This window comes from Oenanthe melanoleuca, chromosome 1A (assembly GCF_029582105.1).
Source record: "Oenanthe melanoleuca isolate GR-GAL-2019-014 chromosome 1A, OMel1.0, whole genome shotgun sequence".
In the NCBI taxonomy this organism is placed as follows: Eukaryota; Metazoa; Chordata; class Aves; order Passeriformes; family Muscicapidae; genus Oenanthe; species Oenanthe melanoleuca.
Window position 1 is genome coordinate 4,427,214 of NC_079334.1, and position 16,775 is coordinate 4,443,988.

Consider the following 16,775-nt stretch of genomic DNA (forward strand, 5'->3'; position numbering starts at 1 on the left):
ACCTCTCTCCTTTGAATCCATGCTGCTGTGTGATACCAGCATGTTCCCAGAGGCTCTAGCGTGGTGGGTGGTGACTTTTGTATGTGCACTAGTCTTATCTCAAAAAGAGAAAAAAAAATGGTGTTTTCATTATAGGGTGAGTAACTTGCAAGTTATGCTGAGGAGAGAACCTCAACAAAATTGAAACCAAGTGCTAGGATCAGATAACTTCACACTGAAATTTGGTGTTGTTGCCCTGAGGTCCAGAGTAGCTTTATGTCAAACACAAAGGCATAGGTTTGTTGGCTTAGGATCTCTGATGATGCTCAGCAGCCCCAGTTAAGCATGGAGCCCTGGCTGAATGACTGTGTAGGTGACCCCTCTGCTGCCACCCTTCATTTCCCTTGTGCTTTTTCATGGATGGATGGAGAGCTTTGTCCCTGCCTTACCCTCAGGGGTGGATGGAGCACACACAGAGCACCCACAGAGCTTCCTCAGCTCAGCGCAGGGGCAGTGCTTTTAAACTTCAAAGTCTTTAAATTTTCTTTGTCTCCTATGTGCTCCCTGAGCTTGAGCTCTCCCTTTCCCTGTTGCTCACAAGTGATTAGATGGTGACCTGCCTTAGACTGCTTTTCTTGTGGCTGGACACTGGAAAAGTTGTTTCTATCACTGCTGTGATTATCCCTGTGTTGTTGGGGAATAAGCAGCATGGTATTGGAAATTTCCACTGTCCATTCCTTCTGATGCAGCATCTGTTCCTGCCCTCCCTGGGCAGGGAGTTAGGAGGGCAGCATTTCTTTGAGAGCTCTGACCTGCCAGTGGGCTGATGGCACACTCCACAGGTCTCTGCTGGCTGCAGTACAGCCCCCAGTTAGTTCCAGTCCAGTGGCACCCTTTGCACTGGTTAGAGTCCACATCCTTAGAAGCAGGCAAAGAGCAACATGACAAAGTGGTTCTGAGAGAGCAGTGTGATTTTTCCAACCCTTCTCTCACCCCCTCAATCCCCTGCAAGGCTGTAGAGTAAGGAGGGCAGAGGGCAGCAGTGTGCCTTAGACAAGGGTTCTCCAGCAGCACCTTTATTTTGGGATAATTGTTGTCTTTTTGCAGCAGGGTGGACATTGTTGCTGGGCTCCAGTGTTGTGCAAGTCCCTCTCTGCCTGTGTCAGGCTTGGGTTTCTGGGACTGCACCCTGGGGTTTCACACTCAGCTTCAACTGTGTGGTGTGGGAGATGGAGGAGGAGGAGAAGTCCTTACTTCTGTAAGTGATGAGGAAGATTTGACATACACATGACATGGAAAGGCTGCTATTATCTGACCATTTGTACCAAGGTCCACATAGCCCAGGATTTTGTCTCCACACTGGCTGCAAAAGGATGCTCTAGGTGGCCTCTCCTGACTGCACAGCGAGGATTATGGTTGGGTCTCAGTCACAGAATGGGAATGCTGTGCTGCTCTTTGTCCTGAGGTCAATTATGTGGCTGCCTCAAAAGAGAGAAGTGTGCTGTGGAGAAGGGGTTGGACAGCATTGCTTTTTGGGTGATTCTGATGGATTCTGCGCGGTAAGTGCAGTGTATCCCTCACTCTGAGGATTTTGGAGCATGTCAGAAAGGTAGGTGAACTCTGTGTGTCCATGACCTGCCAGGCTGGCAGTATTTTTCAGAGAAGAGCACTGCTTAATTCCTCTGAGGCTTTCAGCTCAGATGTGAGCCTTGCTAGTGAGACAGCTTTTCTCCTCAAAACCATCAGGCACTGAGGAGCTGAGAACCAGCATGGTGTTGGGAACATTAGTAGCCAGTATCAGTGACCCTTGCATGTTCCTTTGCTTCCCCTCAATGCAGAAGAAGAGTGCTGAAGATTTCTGATGGCATCCAGCACCTGGGTGGTCTCCGCTGGGAGCTGGCTCTGTGTCTCTTGCTGGCTTGGATCATCTGTTACTTCTGTATTTGGAAAGGGGTCAAGTCCACGGGCAAGGTGAGTCCTTGGTTCAGGTCAAGCCTCTTCCCTTGGTCACAGCACTTGTTCTGCTCACCTTTTATAGGTTCAGAGAGGTCCTTGAGGTCCCTTGGGACCCACTGGCTGCACAAGCTGGCAGGAGCCTGTAGGGATCAATGTGCAGCAGGCTCTATGTTTTTGGGTAGGAAAAAGGATGGAAGGCCTCTCAGAGCATTAACTTCCAAAGTGTATATCCCTATCTACTTCCTCTCCATCTCCAGGTCCAGGAGACCCTGCAGTCTCCTCTGCATGGGGTGGTTACCTGTTCCCTTCCTTCCCACCACAGCATGAGCAGGCAGCATGTTTCTGCCTCTGCTGGCAAGTGCAACTGGAAAATCTTCCAATTCATTAGATGTAGACAAAGGTAACTGTGATGGCCCCAAAGCCCTTTCTGCCTCAGCACCATAGGAGCTGTTTTTTTATGCATTTTGTTTGTCCCAGCTCTTCCTACCATTGCCCATTCTCCAGCAATAAAGGTCTGCTTTTTCTTTCCCCACACTAGTCACCACAGAGTCACTTCTTTGAGTGTTTTTTGGGAAGAACTGGTGTGACTGTCCAGCTCCATTCCACGCTCTCTGTTACAGAGTATGCCACTCTCATTTGCACTGACCCCATTCCTTAGTTTCTGCTGCAGCCTCCTGACCCTATTCCCAGCCAGTTTTGTCTGGAGCCAGCAAGAACAGATGGAAATGAAAAGGTTTTTAGTGTGTTTCCTAAGTGGTGTCTTCTCTGCATGTCTTGAACAAGCCATCATGTGTGATGGTGTGTACATTTTAGCTGCACTCATTTCCATCAAGTTGATGGCATGGATGTTTGCAGTTTCTCTTGCTTCCAGAATGGTCTGGGATTATGAAACATGACAGGGAATTCAAGCAGCTTGCAAGGATGATATTTTCTGGTTTCCATGGAGTAAAATTAGAAGAAAAGAGCAACTGCTTGCTGTGGTGGCCTGGTAAAGGAAAACAGAGGCAGTCTAATAACAGCAAATATGATATTAAGATAGAGCAAATGTAGTGTGGGAAGTCCTGAGAACAAATTCCATCTATTTTAGATACAAATTCTCAGTCAAATGCAAGAGATTTCTAGCAAAAAGCGCTAGTCATGGTGAAATCTTGAAAACAGAAACCTTCTTGCAGTGAAGCAACAGCTTCCATAGGTTCATCAACCCTCCATGTATTTAATAATCTGACTAAAATGATGGCTGTGGGAATATAAACCCACTGGGAAAGAAATATTCCTTAATTCTGAGGATTTGCCTGTGGAGGGTCAAACACTCTGAGCTGAAATCACCCTTCTCAGATCAGCAGTGGTTCTCATCCTCCAGCACAGGGACTGCCTGGCCCCAGGAGTGCTCCCACAGGCAGCAGGTTGTCACAGATGGAACCACTTTGCCGAGGCATGTGGATCAGATTCAAATAAAACCCTGGATGTTGTTGACCAGCATGTGACAGAATGATCACACTGATCCCAGCAAGGTTCCTAGTGATGTAGTTAGTGCTAACAATGCCCAAAAAATAAAAAAAGATGGGGTCTTTGCCAAGCACTGTGTAATATCTCATTGGATCCAGATGTTAGATAGAAGTTTGGCAATCTTAATCCAGCAAAACATTCTCCAAATTCAGGCCTCTCATCTCAGTGGAGGTGTGAGTGTCTGTGGAGTGAAAAGCTTAACACACTAATTCATAGAGGCTGTAAAGCACAAAGGATGTTACCAAAATGTGAATCCAAATCATATCTCAGAGGACTACCTGTTTGTATCCTGAGCTCCTAAAACTGATATTATTTAGAGATTAAGCCAAGAATGTGCAACCTGGCATCCTGGAAGAACATGCACTAAGGTTCAAAGACAATGAGTTGTTTTTATGATTTTTGTTTTCATCTTGCTTTCATGGGCTGAGAAAGCTTAGACTTGCATCCCATTATTTTCTGAAGGAAGACTTTGGTTGTGTGGTAAATACAGTGATGGTGGTTAAACTTGCAGGACCTGCAGATTTGATTTACTGTCACTGTACAGCTCTAAATCAGAGGCTCCTTGAAAATTTGAGACTGTGGGGAATGATGACATTTACTTGTGCTGAAGAATCTTGTCCTACAGTATTCAGGATGCAGATTCAGAGGGACAGGGATGAACCTACTCCAGACATCTCAGGCCTCAATCCAGAGCCTCAGCAAGGAGTTATTTTTCACTGATCTCTGTGTCAGTGTTACCCAAGACTACTGAGATACACAGAGCAAGGCACATGAAATGTATAGAAAACCTTGAGACTGAGATGATAGTCTAGTACTGTGTTTTTCCAAGGAAGGAAAGGAAAGGACCTTTCAAATCCTGGCCTACAATGAAAAACTGAATCACTGGAGACTGTGTCCTGACTAGGGGGAGGATTGCAGAACAAGGTGCTTTGGACATTGCTTTATTCAGATGGAGTTTATCAGAGTGGATCCAGAAAACAGAATCTCGTTTTGAATCCCTACTCAGATCATAAAGATTACCCAGGGGCAGAGCAGAACTTGTCATACTGTCCAGGGAAATAATATGCTTGTTCTCAGCAGGATGTCCCCTAATGCAGAAACCTCCAAAGATGAATCACAGCCCATGAGTCCCTCTAAGGGATGGTGGGCTTTAGGTGGATTTTAAAGCCACTTATTCTGGATGGATGGGCAGGTGTGAGAAATGGATCACTTCACATTTTGCAGTTTTTCCAGAGATGAGCTCTCCAGTGCACAGCTGCCAGAGCTGAGAAAAGAGCTGTAGGGTAGCATTCAGATGAAGCATGCTGATGCAAGTGCTTGCTCAGCACATCCACACAGGTAGAACCTGAAGAAGCAACCTTTCTTTCTTTGGCCTAGCATGGCCTACCTCTTCTCAAGGTGGTCAGTAATTCAATGCAAAAGGATTAATGACATTACTTGAATTGTTGAGGAGGTTGCATGAGCTCTTGATGTCAGTTTGTGTGGGAAACAGACTGCAATGTGGGGTCACTGTGGGTGCTGCAGCAGTTAGCCTGAACAGTCCTGCAAGTACCCTGGTAGTCCCCAAACCGAGTGTCACATTTACCAGAGGTGAAGTCCCTGAAAGGATTCCCTAATACTCATTTCCAGCTTTCCCCCACAGGAAAGGAAGCTAGAGGAAGGGGATTTTAACCCTACCTGAGTGTGTCTGCAATGTTCATGGGGCTAGTGGCACAAAAAGCGAGAGGACACATGTTCAAAGTCCTGTTTGGGTCTACATCCTTGGTGCCAATTCTGAGATGTGCAGCCCTGCTCTGCCTGGAATGCTCATGATGGGTGATTGAACTGGGGTCACTCAGAGTCACTGCAAATCACTGCAATGGGAAGGGCTGGGCACAACCCCTCTGCCAGCTCCAGCTCTGAGCTGGGAACCCCCCAGCATTGTCTCTGGTGGTCCTTCAGTGGCCTGTGTTAGCTGCACACCCCTTCACCCTTGCCACTAAAGGCTCTGGAGAAGGGACTGCCTGTGTGTCACTCAGAATCTTTTTGGAGTAGGGATGTGAAGATGGATACTGGAGGCAGTCCTAAGTTTCCTGAGTGCATTTTAAAACACATTTCTTTCTACTGCAGGAGACGGTGCTGAGCAAAGCACCTGACCTGTCCCCTGCCCACTCTCCCAGTCTGGGGTCAGTTCTGTGCTGCTGGCTGGCACTGTGTGCTCTGGCCCATGCTGCTCTCTCACACTTGTCCCTTCCTGCTCCTCCCAGGTTGTTTATTTCACTGCCACGTTCCCATATGTCATGCTGATTGTTCTGCTCATCAGGGGAGTCTCCTTGCCCGGGGCATCCCAGGGAATCCTCTTTTACCTTTATCCAGACATCAGTCGCCTTGGGGACCCTCAGGTAAGGTGGAGGGGGGGAATGAACAGCTAAGCTGTGCTTGCATGGATTCCTCTGGCAGCCCTCACTCTCTGCTTTCTGTTTTCCTGCTCTCTTTCTTCCAGTTCCTACTTTCTGACCCCTCTTTTCCCCCTCTGTGGTTGTAAGGCAGTGCTGTGATTTGGTGTGTTTTCCCTGCTCTCTTGCCCTCCAGTGCTGTTCCCATATTTTCCTGTCTGAGTCTGAATTGCTCAGGGGTATGGGCAGGGGGATTTAATCCTTTATCATGAATGGTGCCAGCTGTCCCTCCTGTTTCTTGGGGTGACTCCTGCTGTGGAGCCAGACAGGGCATGGGGTGCACTGTACCAGCAGCTTGTGGGGATGAGCCCTGCCTGCTCCTGGCATACTTGCTCCACCTTCCTTGGGAAGCATGCTGGGTGCATGGATGGTGGAAACCATGGCATGCAGCAGCAGCAGTCCCTGGGACCTGGCTGCTTTCCTCTCCTTCCCATCCCTGGTGAGAAATTCCTGCCTGTTTGACAGGAGGGTCAGAGCCTGACTGCTGCTTTTAATCTCTTTGGGACAAGTTCTTCCACGTTAAATCCTGGCTCCAGCTGAGCTCTGTAGCAGCCTTTGTGTGAAGGTGTTTCCAAAGGAGATTAAAGGGTCCCTGCCTGGAAAATAGGCCAGCAAAACCCTTGGTAACCCCATTAACTCTTTCTGGTCTAGCACCAGTGCTGCCTCAGTTAGTACTTTTGTGAATGGGAATATAACCACTGGTGGATGTATGGCAGGACAGCTGCTCCCTCAGCATGGGGGTGCAGGAAAGCACAAAAGGGCTTGAGGACAGCTCTGTGTTTGCTGTGATTGTGTCTCCATTTGCACTGATGAAGTGCAAGAGGCTTCTGAATGAAATAGTATTTTTGAATGGTGTTCCTTCTCTTATGAAAAGTCCTGTTGTTACCCTGGCTATGTTGCCCAGGGGACTGAACTAAGCTTGGCTGGTTCTAGCTGTGTCCTCATTAGGTCTGTCCTGGCAAACTTTTTCACTTGCAGCCTGTGCTTTAGAAGCAGAGTTTCCTTCCAGCCTGGGAAATGTTGGCAGAAAGGCAGACTAACCCCTCAAAGTAAGGCAATGGCTCTGAACCAAGGAAAGAAAACTCTCCTGAACCAAGGGAGGAAAACTTGCTTCTCCCTCCCCACTCCACATTCCCCAGTGAATGCTTTGCTTCTGAGGGAGAAAAGCAGGATTTGGCAGCAATGGTTGCCTTCCTCTAGCATGTTTGAACCATCCTACTGAACCATGTAGCAGGACTTGAGTCTTCTCTTGTCTTCCCATCAGAGAGGGAAGCATTAGTGTCCCTGTGTGTGTGGCTGTGCTCCCCCATCTCTGTGCAGACACTGTGGTGTGAGTCCTGCCCACCCATGGGAATCAAGCTGATTATAAGTGGTTTGTGCTCAAAGGACAGTGAGCTGTAATTGTTTACCAGCCATCTTGCACTGCCTGGAAAAATGGAAGATTCTTTAGTGCTAGGGAAGGGATTCTGGAAATTAAAAATAAATAAATAACCTCTCTGATATGAGCCTTATGAGAAGGCATCTCAAAGGGAGGTTTAAACAAAGGGCAAACAATATACAAGGGGACAAAATCAAAGCTCCTCTAAAGCATGTGAAAAACTAGGTGAAAAGAGGGGATGAATTATTTATCAGATTCTACCAGGGGAGCAGCAACAGCTGAGATCTGATTAAATGTCAGAATATCAGGCTGGTGTGTGGAAATCATTGCTTTTTACCTGCCAAGTGACCTTGGACAGAACTGGGAAATCCTGTCTATGAGAGCTTAGTCAAGCTGATTGATGATGGTCTCTTCTGGCTGAGAAGTCTACAGTGCCCTAAGTCTTTCTGCATCTTCATTTCCTCAATCTGTGAAATGCCTGCAATTAAAATGGTAAATGAATTGCATTTGATAGGTAGATCAGACCATACAGAGAACTGCCAAAGCAAGGTGTTGAATAATGAAGTTATGCTTAAATATTGAGCAGATAACAGCAAAACCACCAAAGAGATCAACTATCTTGAACTGCATGTCCCCAAACAAACAAACAAACAAACAAACAAAAAAACTAAAAAGGAGCTCATGGCTCATGTTGTAATATGTAGATTATTTAATATTATGATGTTAGCATGTCAGTCATAACTAGGCCCAAAGTCTTTTCCCACTCCTTGACTGCATTGCTGTGCTCCAGATGCATCCTTTGTGTTTCACAGTGTGGACCAAAAGAGGGTCTTGGGGTCATCCTCCATTTCTGCTTTTGATCACTCCACCCTTTGCATTCATCAGCTTTATCAGCAGCAAATGCTGGAAATTTATGAATGTGATTAAGGAGAGGGATGCATAGTGGGATCCACCAGTGAGAAGATGAAATGAGAGGAATTCAGAAGTAGAATTAAGATTTAAGTGTGTAAAACTTGTCATTAGAACTTTTTTCAGGTGCTGTCAGGCTTTCTGTTGATTGAAGCTTTCATATCACTGCTAGTAACTGTTTAGATAGATAGATAGATAAAAAGAGAGAACAGATGGGCTTGATGCCAGAAGTGCTGTCTTATGTGTTGGGGTTTGCTTTCAAGAAAAGAAATTTAATAGTCTCCTTTCACTCTGGTATCAAGTCTCTTAGCTAAATTTCCTTAGGTTTAATGAGTGAGAATGGAGGAGTTGTGCTCAGAGGCTGCTGAATTTCTGTCTCTCTGGAAAAGCAGCAAACGTTTCTCAAAGCCTCCCACACTTATTTTCCTCTTGAAATTTCCAGAATACATCCATCATGCTGTATTTGCTTGTACTTCATCCAGTCTTTATATAAAGAAAGCTTCTGTGATAAGCTGCTTTCTACTCATCCCAGATGTGCTGAAGGGCCCTGAATTTGGGGGCTGTATCCCAGTCCTGGGGCAGGGAGGCACCGGAGGTGCCAATGGTCAGCAGAGTTGTGCATTTCTTTCTGAATATCCTTCCCTACATCCCTCTCATTTTCTTGCACCTATTTTCCTAATGACTGGTTTTTGAAGTGTTTGCCCCTGCAGATTTGCCTCTTGGCTCTTCCTTCCCAACAAACAGGACAGAGAGGGAAGGCAAGAGAAGATGCTCCCATTTTTTTTTGGAGGGGAGGTCTGTCCACTGTGTCTGTGGCTGCAGAGGGAGAATGCTGAGGTCATAGCTTGGACCAGGGCAGCTCTTACAGTCAGGACTGAGTTGAGGATAAGCCCTTCCAGCCACCACAAGGGAGGATGAGAGCTGTGTGCATCCTGCAGGGCTGGCACCTGCTGGGTTAACCATGGGCCCCTGTCGCCACGCTGGGAAGGGGTCAGAGCCCCAGATCGTGGCCCTTCCTGCTGCTGCCCCTCTGTGAGAGGGGAGGGCAAGTACAGGCCTCCTAAATATTATTTGTTCCCTGTATTTATTGTTTTCTCAGCAGGCCTTTGCCTTGACACAGTGGGCTGGGTTTGCACAGCTTTTCTCCCCGTTGCAGGTGGGCGTTGGTTTCGCAGGGGGTCCTGCTGTGCCCATGTGCCCTGGCAGGGCTGTGCTTGTCCCCAGATTCTCTGCTCCCACTCTGGGGGACACAGGGCAGGCAGGGAGAGCACAATGCTCCCACAGCATGCCAGAGGGGCTCAGGGCTGGAATCCTCTCCTCCTCCTTGCTGGAGCAGTGCATCCCCCGTGGGGCGAACCGCAGCTGTATTTACCTTGACTGCTTCCTTGTCCCAAGCCTGTTCCCAGCCCTGCTGAGCCTGATCTCAGCACTGACATAGCAGGAAGGGATAAAGTTGGCTGGCTGCCTGCCTGCAAGCAGCAGGGCAGGGAGGACCACAAAGTCCAGCTTCACAGCAGCCAGGAGCATCCCTTGGAACATCCACTCACCCCTTCACCTCCCTGGGGCAGGCAGCTGTGCTCCTTGGGACAAACCACAAATCTGCTTTCTTGTGGTGTTTAAAGTAACCCCAGCAGTGGGAGACCCCTCCTGAGTGCAAAATGTCCCTCCAGGTCCCCAGGTGTCCTGAGGTCAGTTTTGTGGGGACCTTGAGTGCTGGCACAGGATTAACTGGCGAGCAAAGCCCCTGTTCCTCACTCCCAAGGAGTATTTTTCAAGCAGATGGGGCTCAGGATTGGGAACAAGATGGTTGGCTGGGCAGATGGAACAGGAGCACTTTATAAATGCCAGTGACCCATTCCCTGTCTCCTCTCTGCTGGGATGAGTGGGGATGGGGAAGAATTGCCCTGAGCTGTGCAGCAGGGCCTCAGCTCTGCTGGTGCAGTGCTGTGGGATGTGGGCTGCATCTTTGGGCTGTGGCCTGAGTGAAGGGGAACATCAATCATCTGGAAATTGTGCCCTGGGAGCCTTGCAGTAAAACCTTAGGAGTCACCCTCTCTCTTTCTGAGCAGAGATGTGTTTGTGTGGTGCAGGGGTGGCTGTGGGTAGTGCCAGCACCACAGGCTGACCTGTGAGCTGTGAGTAAAAGAAATGCTGCTTGAACTGCAGCTCAAGACTTGGCTGATTTTTGCTCTCTGCTATGCATTACACCAAGTGTAACCCTCCACACAGCATGTACCCACTCTGTGCTGTGTCTCTCCTTGCTGTTTGGTGCTTCTCAGCATGCCACCTATATCTGATGTATGACACCCACTGGGGTTCAATAATGTTTTGTAGAAAGTGGTCTTTCTGTTATTTGTAAGTGCTTTGAGAACGTCCTAAGGAAGGATCTATCTCAGTGCTGGGAGCTATTAAATTCCAGTACATATAATAAAGTGACTTATGCTGAGAAAATTAGGGATGAAGGAATGGCCATAACCATCTTGGATAACTGCAGTTCAGGTTAAAACCAGAGTAGCAGGCTATTGCAAACTGGAGTAAACAACATGTTCAAAGAAATTGAATTATAAATTGAATAATCTGAATGGCTTAGAAAAATGCAGACTGTAATTAAATCAAAATACCCATGCTGCTAATATGCCAGCAAAATCTGAACAGGATAAACTTTACCAATCCCTTTGGGAGCAGTGGCCAGAGAACAGCAGGATGCTTTTATCTGCAGTGGAAAGAGAGCCCTGCCTGACACTGCAAGGCCTTTTAGTCAGAGTGGTCTGGGAACAGCTGAAAAAAAAACATTTCTCTGAGTCATTACAGGGAGGGAAATGAGCACAGGCAGCAGGCTGGGGAAGAAAGGTTTGAGTTGCTGAAGTGAGTGGTCCATGTACCCCCCGTGAGCCCTGTGGGGCTGGATGGGCAGTGGTGCTGCTGGAGAAGGCTGGAGCCCTACTCCAGTGGCCCCACAGGCCTGGGACTTGCTGCTGCCACTTGACCCCATCACCAGTGGGTCAGGAGCACACATGGCATTAGTCCTGTGGCAGTCCTTTGACCCCCAGGCAATTTGGGAATTGCAAGGAAACTGGGAAGGTTGTAGATGTCTCTTGTCTTTGGCCCAAGAGCTGCAATAGCATTTTAATGCCTGAAATAATGTGCAGGCAGCCTGAGCTGTTCACAGTCATGCTAAGTAGGATCATAAGCTCTGCAAGTCAAGCTTTATTTACAGTTTCAGCCACAGCATATGCTAAGGCAGGTCCTGTGTTCCCTAAAGATATCCCTTTGGGGCTGGACTCCCACACAGCCAGGTGTGCACCCCACAGGTGTGAGATTGGCCAGAGCAGACAGTGAAGAGAGGAGCCCACAGCCCCCATGCTGCTCTCTGCTGCACAGGGTTTTCACTGGGCTTTAGAAATGAGCTATGTCATAAACCACAGAGCTAATGAAGCTTGGCCTCTTGATACTTGGCTTCCACTATGGCTGGTAAAGCACCAGTTCTTTTCCTGCCTGAGGGGTTTTCTCCTTTTCTTGTGTGATTTATATGATATTTAACACTGGTAGAATCTTCTTCCCTGTAGCTTTCTGCTCAGTGGGGACCCTGAATTCCTGTCTTTTTCCCATTCCCTGACTGTTGTGCAATTCATTGGTAGTTGATATCCTTGAAGTTTCTGACAACTGTTAAATCTGGTTGAAAAGCATCAACTGAGTCTAATGTTATGACAAGCGTGGGGTAGGCAGTATAATGGCAAAAGTCTTGCTGTCTTGACAAATTAAGCTACAAGAGCTTACAAACCCCATGAGAAGGTGTGTTCTGAGCTCAAATTTTGTCACAGCACAAGCTGGCTTGTGTAGCTAGGCAACTAATTTGGCCATAGATAAGAGATTCGGTTTGAGTAGCCTGGTTTGATAAACAGGCCCCTAGGTGAACAGTTATAGGATATATTCAAACCCAAACAGGGATTTCAGACAATGAAACTGGGTGAAATCCCTAAACTGCAATTTACTGCAGTTCCATTCTAAACTGCAGATGCCCATTGGTCAGAGAGCAATCCGAACTCCCAACCTATCCTATGTGTATGCCTGGGAAATCCAAACCCTCTATTTAAAGAGAGAACCTTTTAAACCTCTATTTAAGGTTTATTTTAACTCTATTTTAACTTCTTTTTTAACTTCCATTTAAGGAGGGCTCACAAGAATCAAGTGCTTTTGTCACGTGAATCACACAGTCTCCGACTCAGCAACAATCAATGTTATAAAATTTGATGGAAAACAAGAGCTGTAACAATGAACAGCAAAATGAAAAGCAAACCTAGCAAAGGATTTGATCCCAGTCTGTGCAAAGATGTTTAAATTATTGATGCAAAGGTGTCTGCTGGTCCAGCTCACTTTAGTGCCTTGCTGTGCCTAAAATGTAGCTGCAAAATGAAAGCTGTGCTCTTTACTGCCCATGAGCACAGTGATGCTTTAGGAATAATTTTTAAAAAAAGCTTTGATCTTTTCTAATATTTTTGAGCTGAAAAAATTAATACCTTGCTCTCTAAACCCATCTTCCCATTCATCTCCTAAAAGAGTAAAATACACTGAGGTCAATTACTTTTTCGACTTCCCAGTGCCTTAAATTAGCTGTTCCAGTCCCATCTCATCACCTGTCCCTTCCCATTCTAGAAATCAGAGTTTTGATCTCACTCCCTGCTTGATCTGAAACCCAGAGTCCAGGGTTTCCATGGACTTAAGTGAAAGTTGTGGGGTTGAATGTTAGACAGGTGGCTTGGAGAGCAGTTTCACCAAACCTAGTCGTAGCAACACTTTGCCTTCTCTCCCTGCTGGGGTTTGCAGCAGTGGGCAGGGAGAGGATTTATTCTGTGCATCTGTGCCTTGAGCAAAATCCAGCATTTCTTCTGGAAAAACGGCAGCTAATGGGATTTTAACTTGCCTTCATAAGCCCCATCAGCCCAGGAAGGAGAAGAAGTAAATATAAACCAAAACCTCTCACCACGTGATTGTACTTTGCCCAGTGTGGAAGAGGAAAGGCAGAACCATGCCTTGGTAAGGGTGGCCTGAGCAACAGGGGTGGTTGGGCAGGTGCTGCCCAGCTGACCATTGGCTCAGGACATGAGCTCTTGGCTGACAGATACAGCTGTGATTTGAAGGCATCAAAAGCAGTGGGAAGCACTTCCATTGGCTCCTGTTCTGTTTGGAGGGGCTCTGGGGCAGGGCTGGCATTTACCTGAGGGCTTACTCTCCTCTGGGAGAGGAGAGTGGAGTCAAATGGAGACTTTTCTCGTAAAGTTGTCCCAGCAATACTTTATTTCTGCTTTTCTTTTGTCTCAAGAATGTGGCTACCCTTCAGCATTGGTTGAGTGATTGTCTTGTCTCTGTTTTATAAAACCCCTAGGAAAAAAAAGATCTTAGAAAACAGAAGTTTATTTAATAATCTTTGTCATTGCTTCATTCCTCACCATTGGCTCCTGCTTTTGCTGCTGTCTGCAGAAGGCAGTGACAGTGGCTGAATTGGTGACTGCACACAGTCAGGCTTTCAGATGAAATTTGGCATTGACAAATGTCAGCCTTAGAGCCCTGGGATGTGTTATTGACAGTGAGAGCAACGGGCCTCATGGGAATAACAGTGTTCTTGTATGTTCTTTTAGGAGCTGTCTTTTGCAATCAGCTCTGTTTATTTCTAGTATTCCTCCCCAGCTGAATTTCATTTAAGTTTTGGAGTCTTTACATGAGGTGTTGGAGGGAAGGGCCAGCACCAGAAGCTGTATGTATCTGTGCTGGCCAGTGGCAGGCTAGGCTTGTCCAAATCAAGTACCCTTCCTCTGGTGGCAGAGGGCTCCTTCAGCTCTCACGGAGTGTTCATCTCTTCTCCTCCTTCTGGAAGGCACTTAAGTGTCACAAGGTGCTGCAGATTGGTCAAAGAAAGAGAGAAAGAGGTGGTTATGAAGAGCTGCATGTGATTTGGGTGGATGAGACTCCTGATGCATCCCTTCCCTTTGGCACTCCTAGCCCCCCTGGGTGCCTCACTGAGCACTGTAATTCCTGGCACTGTACAACCTGCCTCTAGAAAAGGCTTGTTTCAATGCAGATCCTGCTGGCTTTCTGGTGCTTACAGCACCTTTGGGCTCTGCCTCTTCCCATCTGTGCAGTGTCTGTGCTGGCCTTGTCTTCTCACCTATGTTTGCATCTCCCTGTTTGCAGGTCTGGATGGATGCAGGCACTCAAATCTTCTTTTCGTATGCAATTTGTCTGGGATGCCTGACAGCTCTGGGCAGCTATAACAAATACCATAACAACTGCTACAGGTAACTGCTGCCTTGAGCCTTCCCCTCCTGAACATCAGGGATGGATGAATGCTGGAGGCTGTTGGCCTATGGAAGTGTCATGATTTCTGTTTCTACTCAAGGCATAGGAAAACTCGTTCCAGGTGTTTTCTCCCCAAATCCAGTTCTCTGTGCTTTATACCCAAGGGAATTGTCTGTCTGTCCCCTCTTCCACACTCTGTAAACTTAGCTCATCTTCACTAGCTTTGTGACTACAACCTCCCTTATTACATGGGTGCACGAGCAGCCACAGGGGAAGCAGAACTGTGAAATCTAATGGCTTTCAACTGGAGTCCTTTCACCTTGTGATTTATCCTTCTGTGGTTCATTTGGACCCAGTGACTGGCTCAGCTGTCAGTGCTCTGGGTTCCTGTGTGCTATCTATGGTTACATATGAGCCTGCAGATGTGTCTTCTGTTTATTGCATGCTGGACTGCAGGAACAGAAAGGGACCAGGTTGCCAGATAGAATCAGGCTGCTGAGTTGAAGTGGTCCAGTGAAAATAAGCTCATTCTGCTGTAGATGTATCCATCCCCAGGGTTTAAAGGCTTGTGTGAGAAGAGGCCACCTCTCTTCCCACTCTTTCTCCTCTGATTGGGTTGCTCCTGGCACTGAGTCTTTCCTCATCTTTTAAATTCAAAATTGTGGTTGTTGCCATTTAAGGACCAGGCACCCCACTGGCTACATGATCCCTGGCTGGCATCTTTCTTCACTTCAGGAGTTCATTCCTGCTGCAGGGCTGCCTCTCCAACAACAGCTGGACTAGGATACTTTTTTCTTTTCATGTCCCTTTCCCCACATTCAGTTTTGAGAGAAAAAGCTGTAGGAAAGGAAGAGACAATGGATCTGTTTCTGGCCTTCAACCTGTCCTTGGACATTAGCCCTTTGCATGCCCAGTCTAATATGTAACATGGAGATGATGACAGGGGCTGCTCAGGGCTGTAAAGACCTTCTGTAGCTGCAGCTGGGAGCTGCTGTAGAAAGGGGAGAGACCTCTGCACATGGTGCTGTGCTTCTACTCTTTGTGCTGTTTGGCTTTTCTAGAAATGCTGGTCTTAGTTTTGGTGTCAAACCTTTGACTAGCCTTTCCCAGGTATGGACCTAGTTTTAGTGAGTCAGTCCTGTGCTCTACAGCCTTTGTTTGGATAAGAAGACAGTACCAGGATTTAACAGGGGAGAGGGACATCAGCATGGTGCCCCACTTTGTTATACCAGGCCAGGTGTAACCTTTGGTGACCTGGAAAAGGATGTGGGCAGTAAAAACCATTGTTCATATGGCAGTGGTCCAAGATGGCATCAAACACTATTGACCATTTCTTGTTTCCTGTCACAGCAAGGGAATTATTCATATCTTCCTGGCTCCCTTTCAGGGGTAAATCTGTAGAGATCTCTTTGATCTGGCCATCCCCTCATTTTACTCTTTACCATGACACCCCTTCCCACCTTCCAGATAATGGGAGAGCACCTTCCAGCCCATGCCTTTCCAAGGAGGGTTTGACCTGTCATGGATACATCCAGGGGAAAGAGGGAGAAACACCAGGAAGGACGAGGAACTGTTTGAAACATGTGAGAATTTGTATGAAATTACTGAGAATATAATTTGAGTGGAGAGCAGGCACTTTATAGCAACTGGAGAAATGAGGTTTTGGCTTAGGCTTCCCATTGGGTAGCTGGGATTGGTGGAGTGTGGCCTTCCTTTCCAGCTGGGAGATTCATTGGGCCTTAGAAACCAAGTGCAAAGGCAGAGGAATGGTTCTGGGTGCTGTGCAGTCCTTGACAATGCAAAGAGCTGTGCTTTGGAAGAAATAATTTGAATTTGCATGATGCAGGGGCTCTGACCTAGTTAACATGCAAGCAGGAGCACAAAGCCCCAAAAATGCTATATAACTAAAGACTGATACAGAAAAATCACACTGGATTTACAGAGTAGCATTTAATAAAGTCAGAGCAGGCCATGAAATGCCAGAAGGGGTGCATTCAATTTGGTTGAGAATATCTCAGAATGATGCTGCAAATGTTATTGTTGTCCCCAGGGTTGCAGTCACAAGAGGACTAGGGAGACTCGAGCGTGAAAAGGAATTGGATAGATAAGAGATGTTCAGTTTAAAGTGTTGATGGATGGGAATGAGATGAAACAGAGAAAAGGGAATAGATCAGAGAAAATAAATTGGATGGCTGTGATTATCTTTTTCTCATAACGCAAAGACCAAAACATACCTAGTAGTGCTGAGAAGCCAGAAGATTGTAACTGAGAAATCTATTAAGGAAAAAAAAACATGTTCCCTTCTCAGACAAAAATAA

At 46.9% G+C, this 16,775-nt stretch overlaps 1 protein-coding gene across 2 annotated transcripts in view; it reads left to right on the forward strand.

Annotated features, from left to right (window-relative positions):
- The window catches only part of SLC6A13 (solute carrier family 6 member 13), a 31,892-nt gene that overhangs the window by 9,698 nt on the left and 5,419 nt on the right, over positions 1 to 16,775 (forward strand). For both annotated transcript variants that reach the window (XM_056482273.1, XM_056482274.1), the window contains exons 7-9: positions 1,818 to 1,950; positions 5,688 to 5,822; positions 14,353 to 14,456. In XM_056482273.1, coding sequence (XP_056338248.1) covers positions 1,818 to 1,950; positions 5,688 to 5,822; positions 14,353 to 14,456 — 372 coding nt within the window. The remainder of the gene's footprint in view (positions 1 to 1,817; positions 1,951 to 5,687; positions 5,823 to 14,352; positions 14,457 to 16,775) is intronic.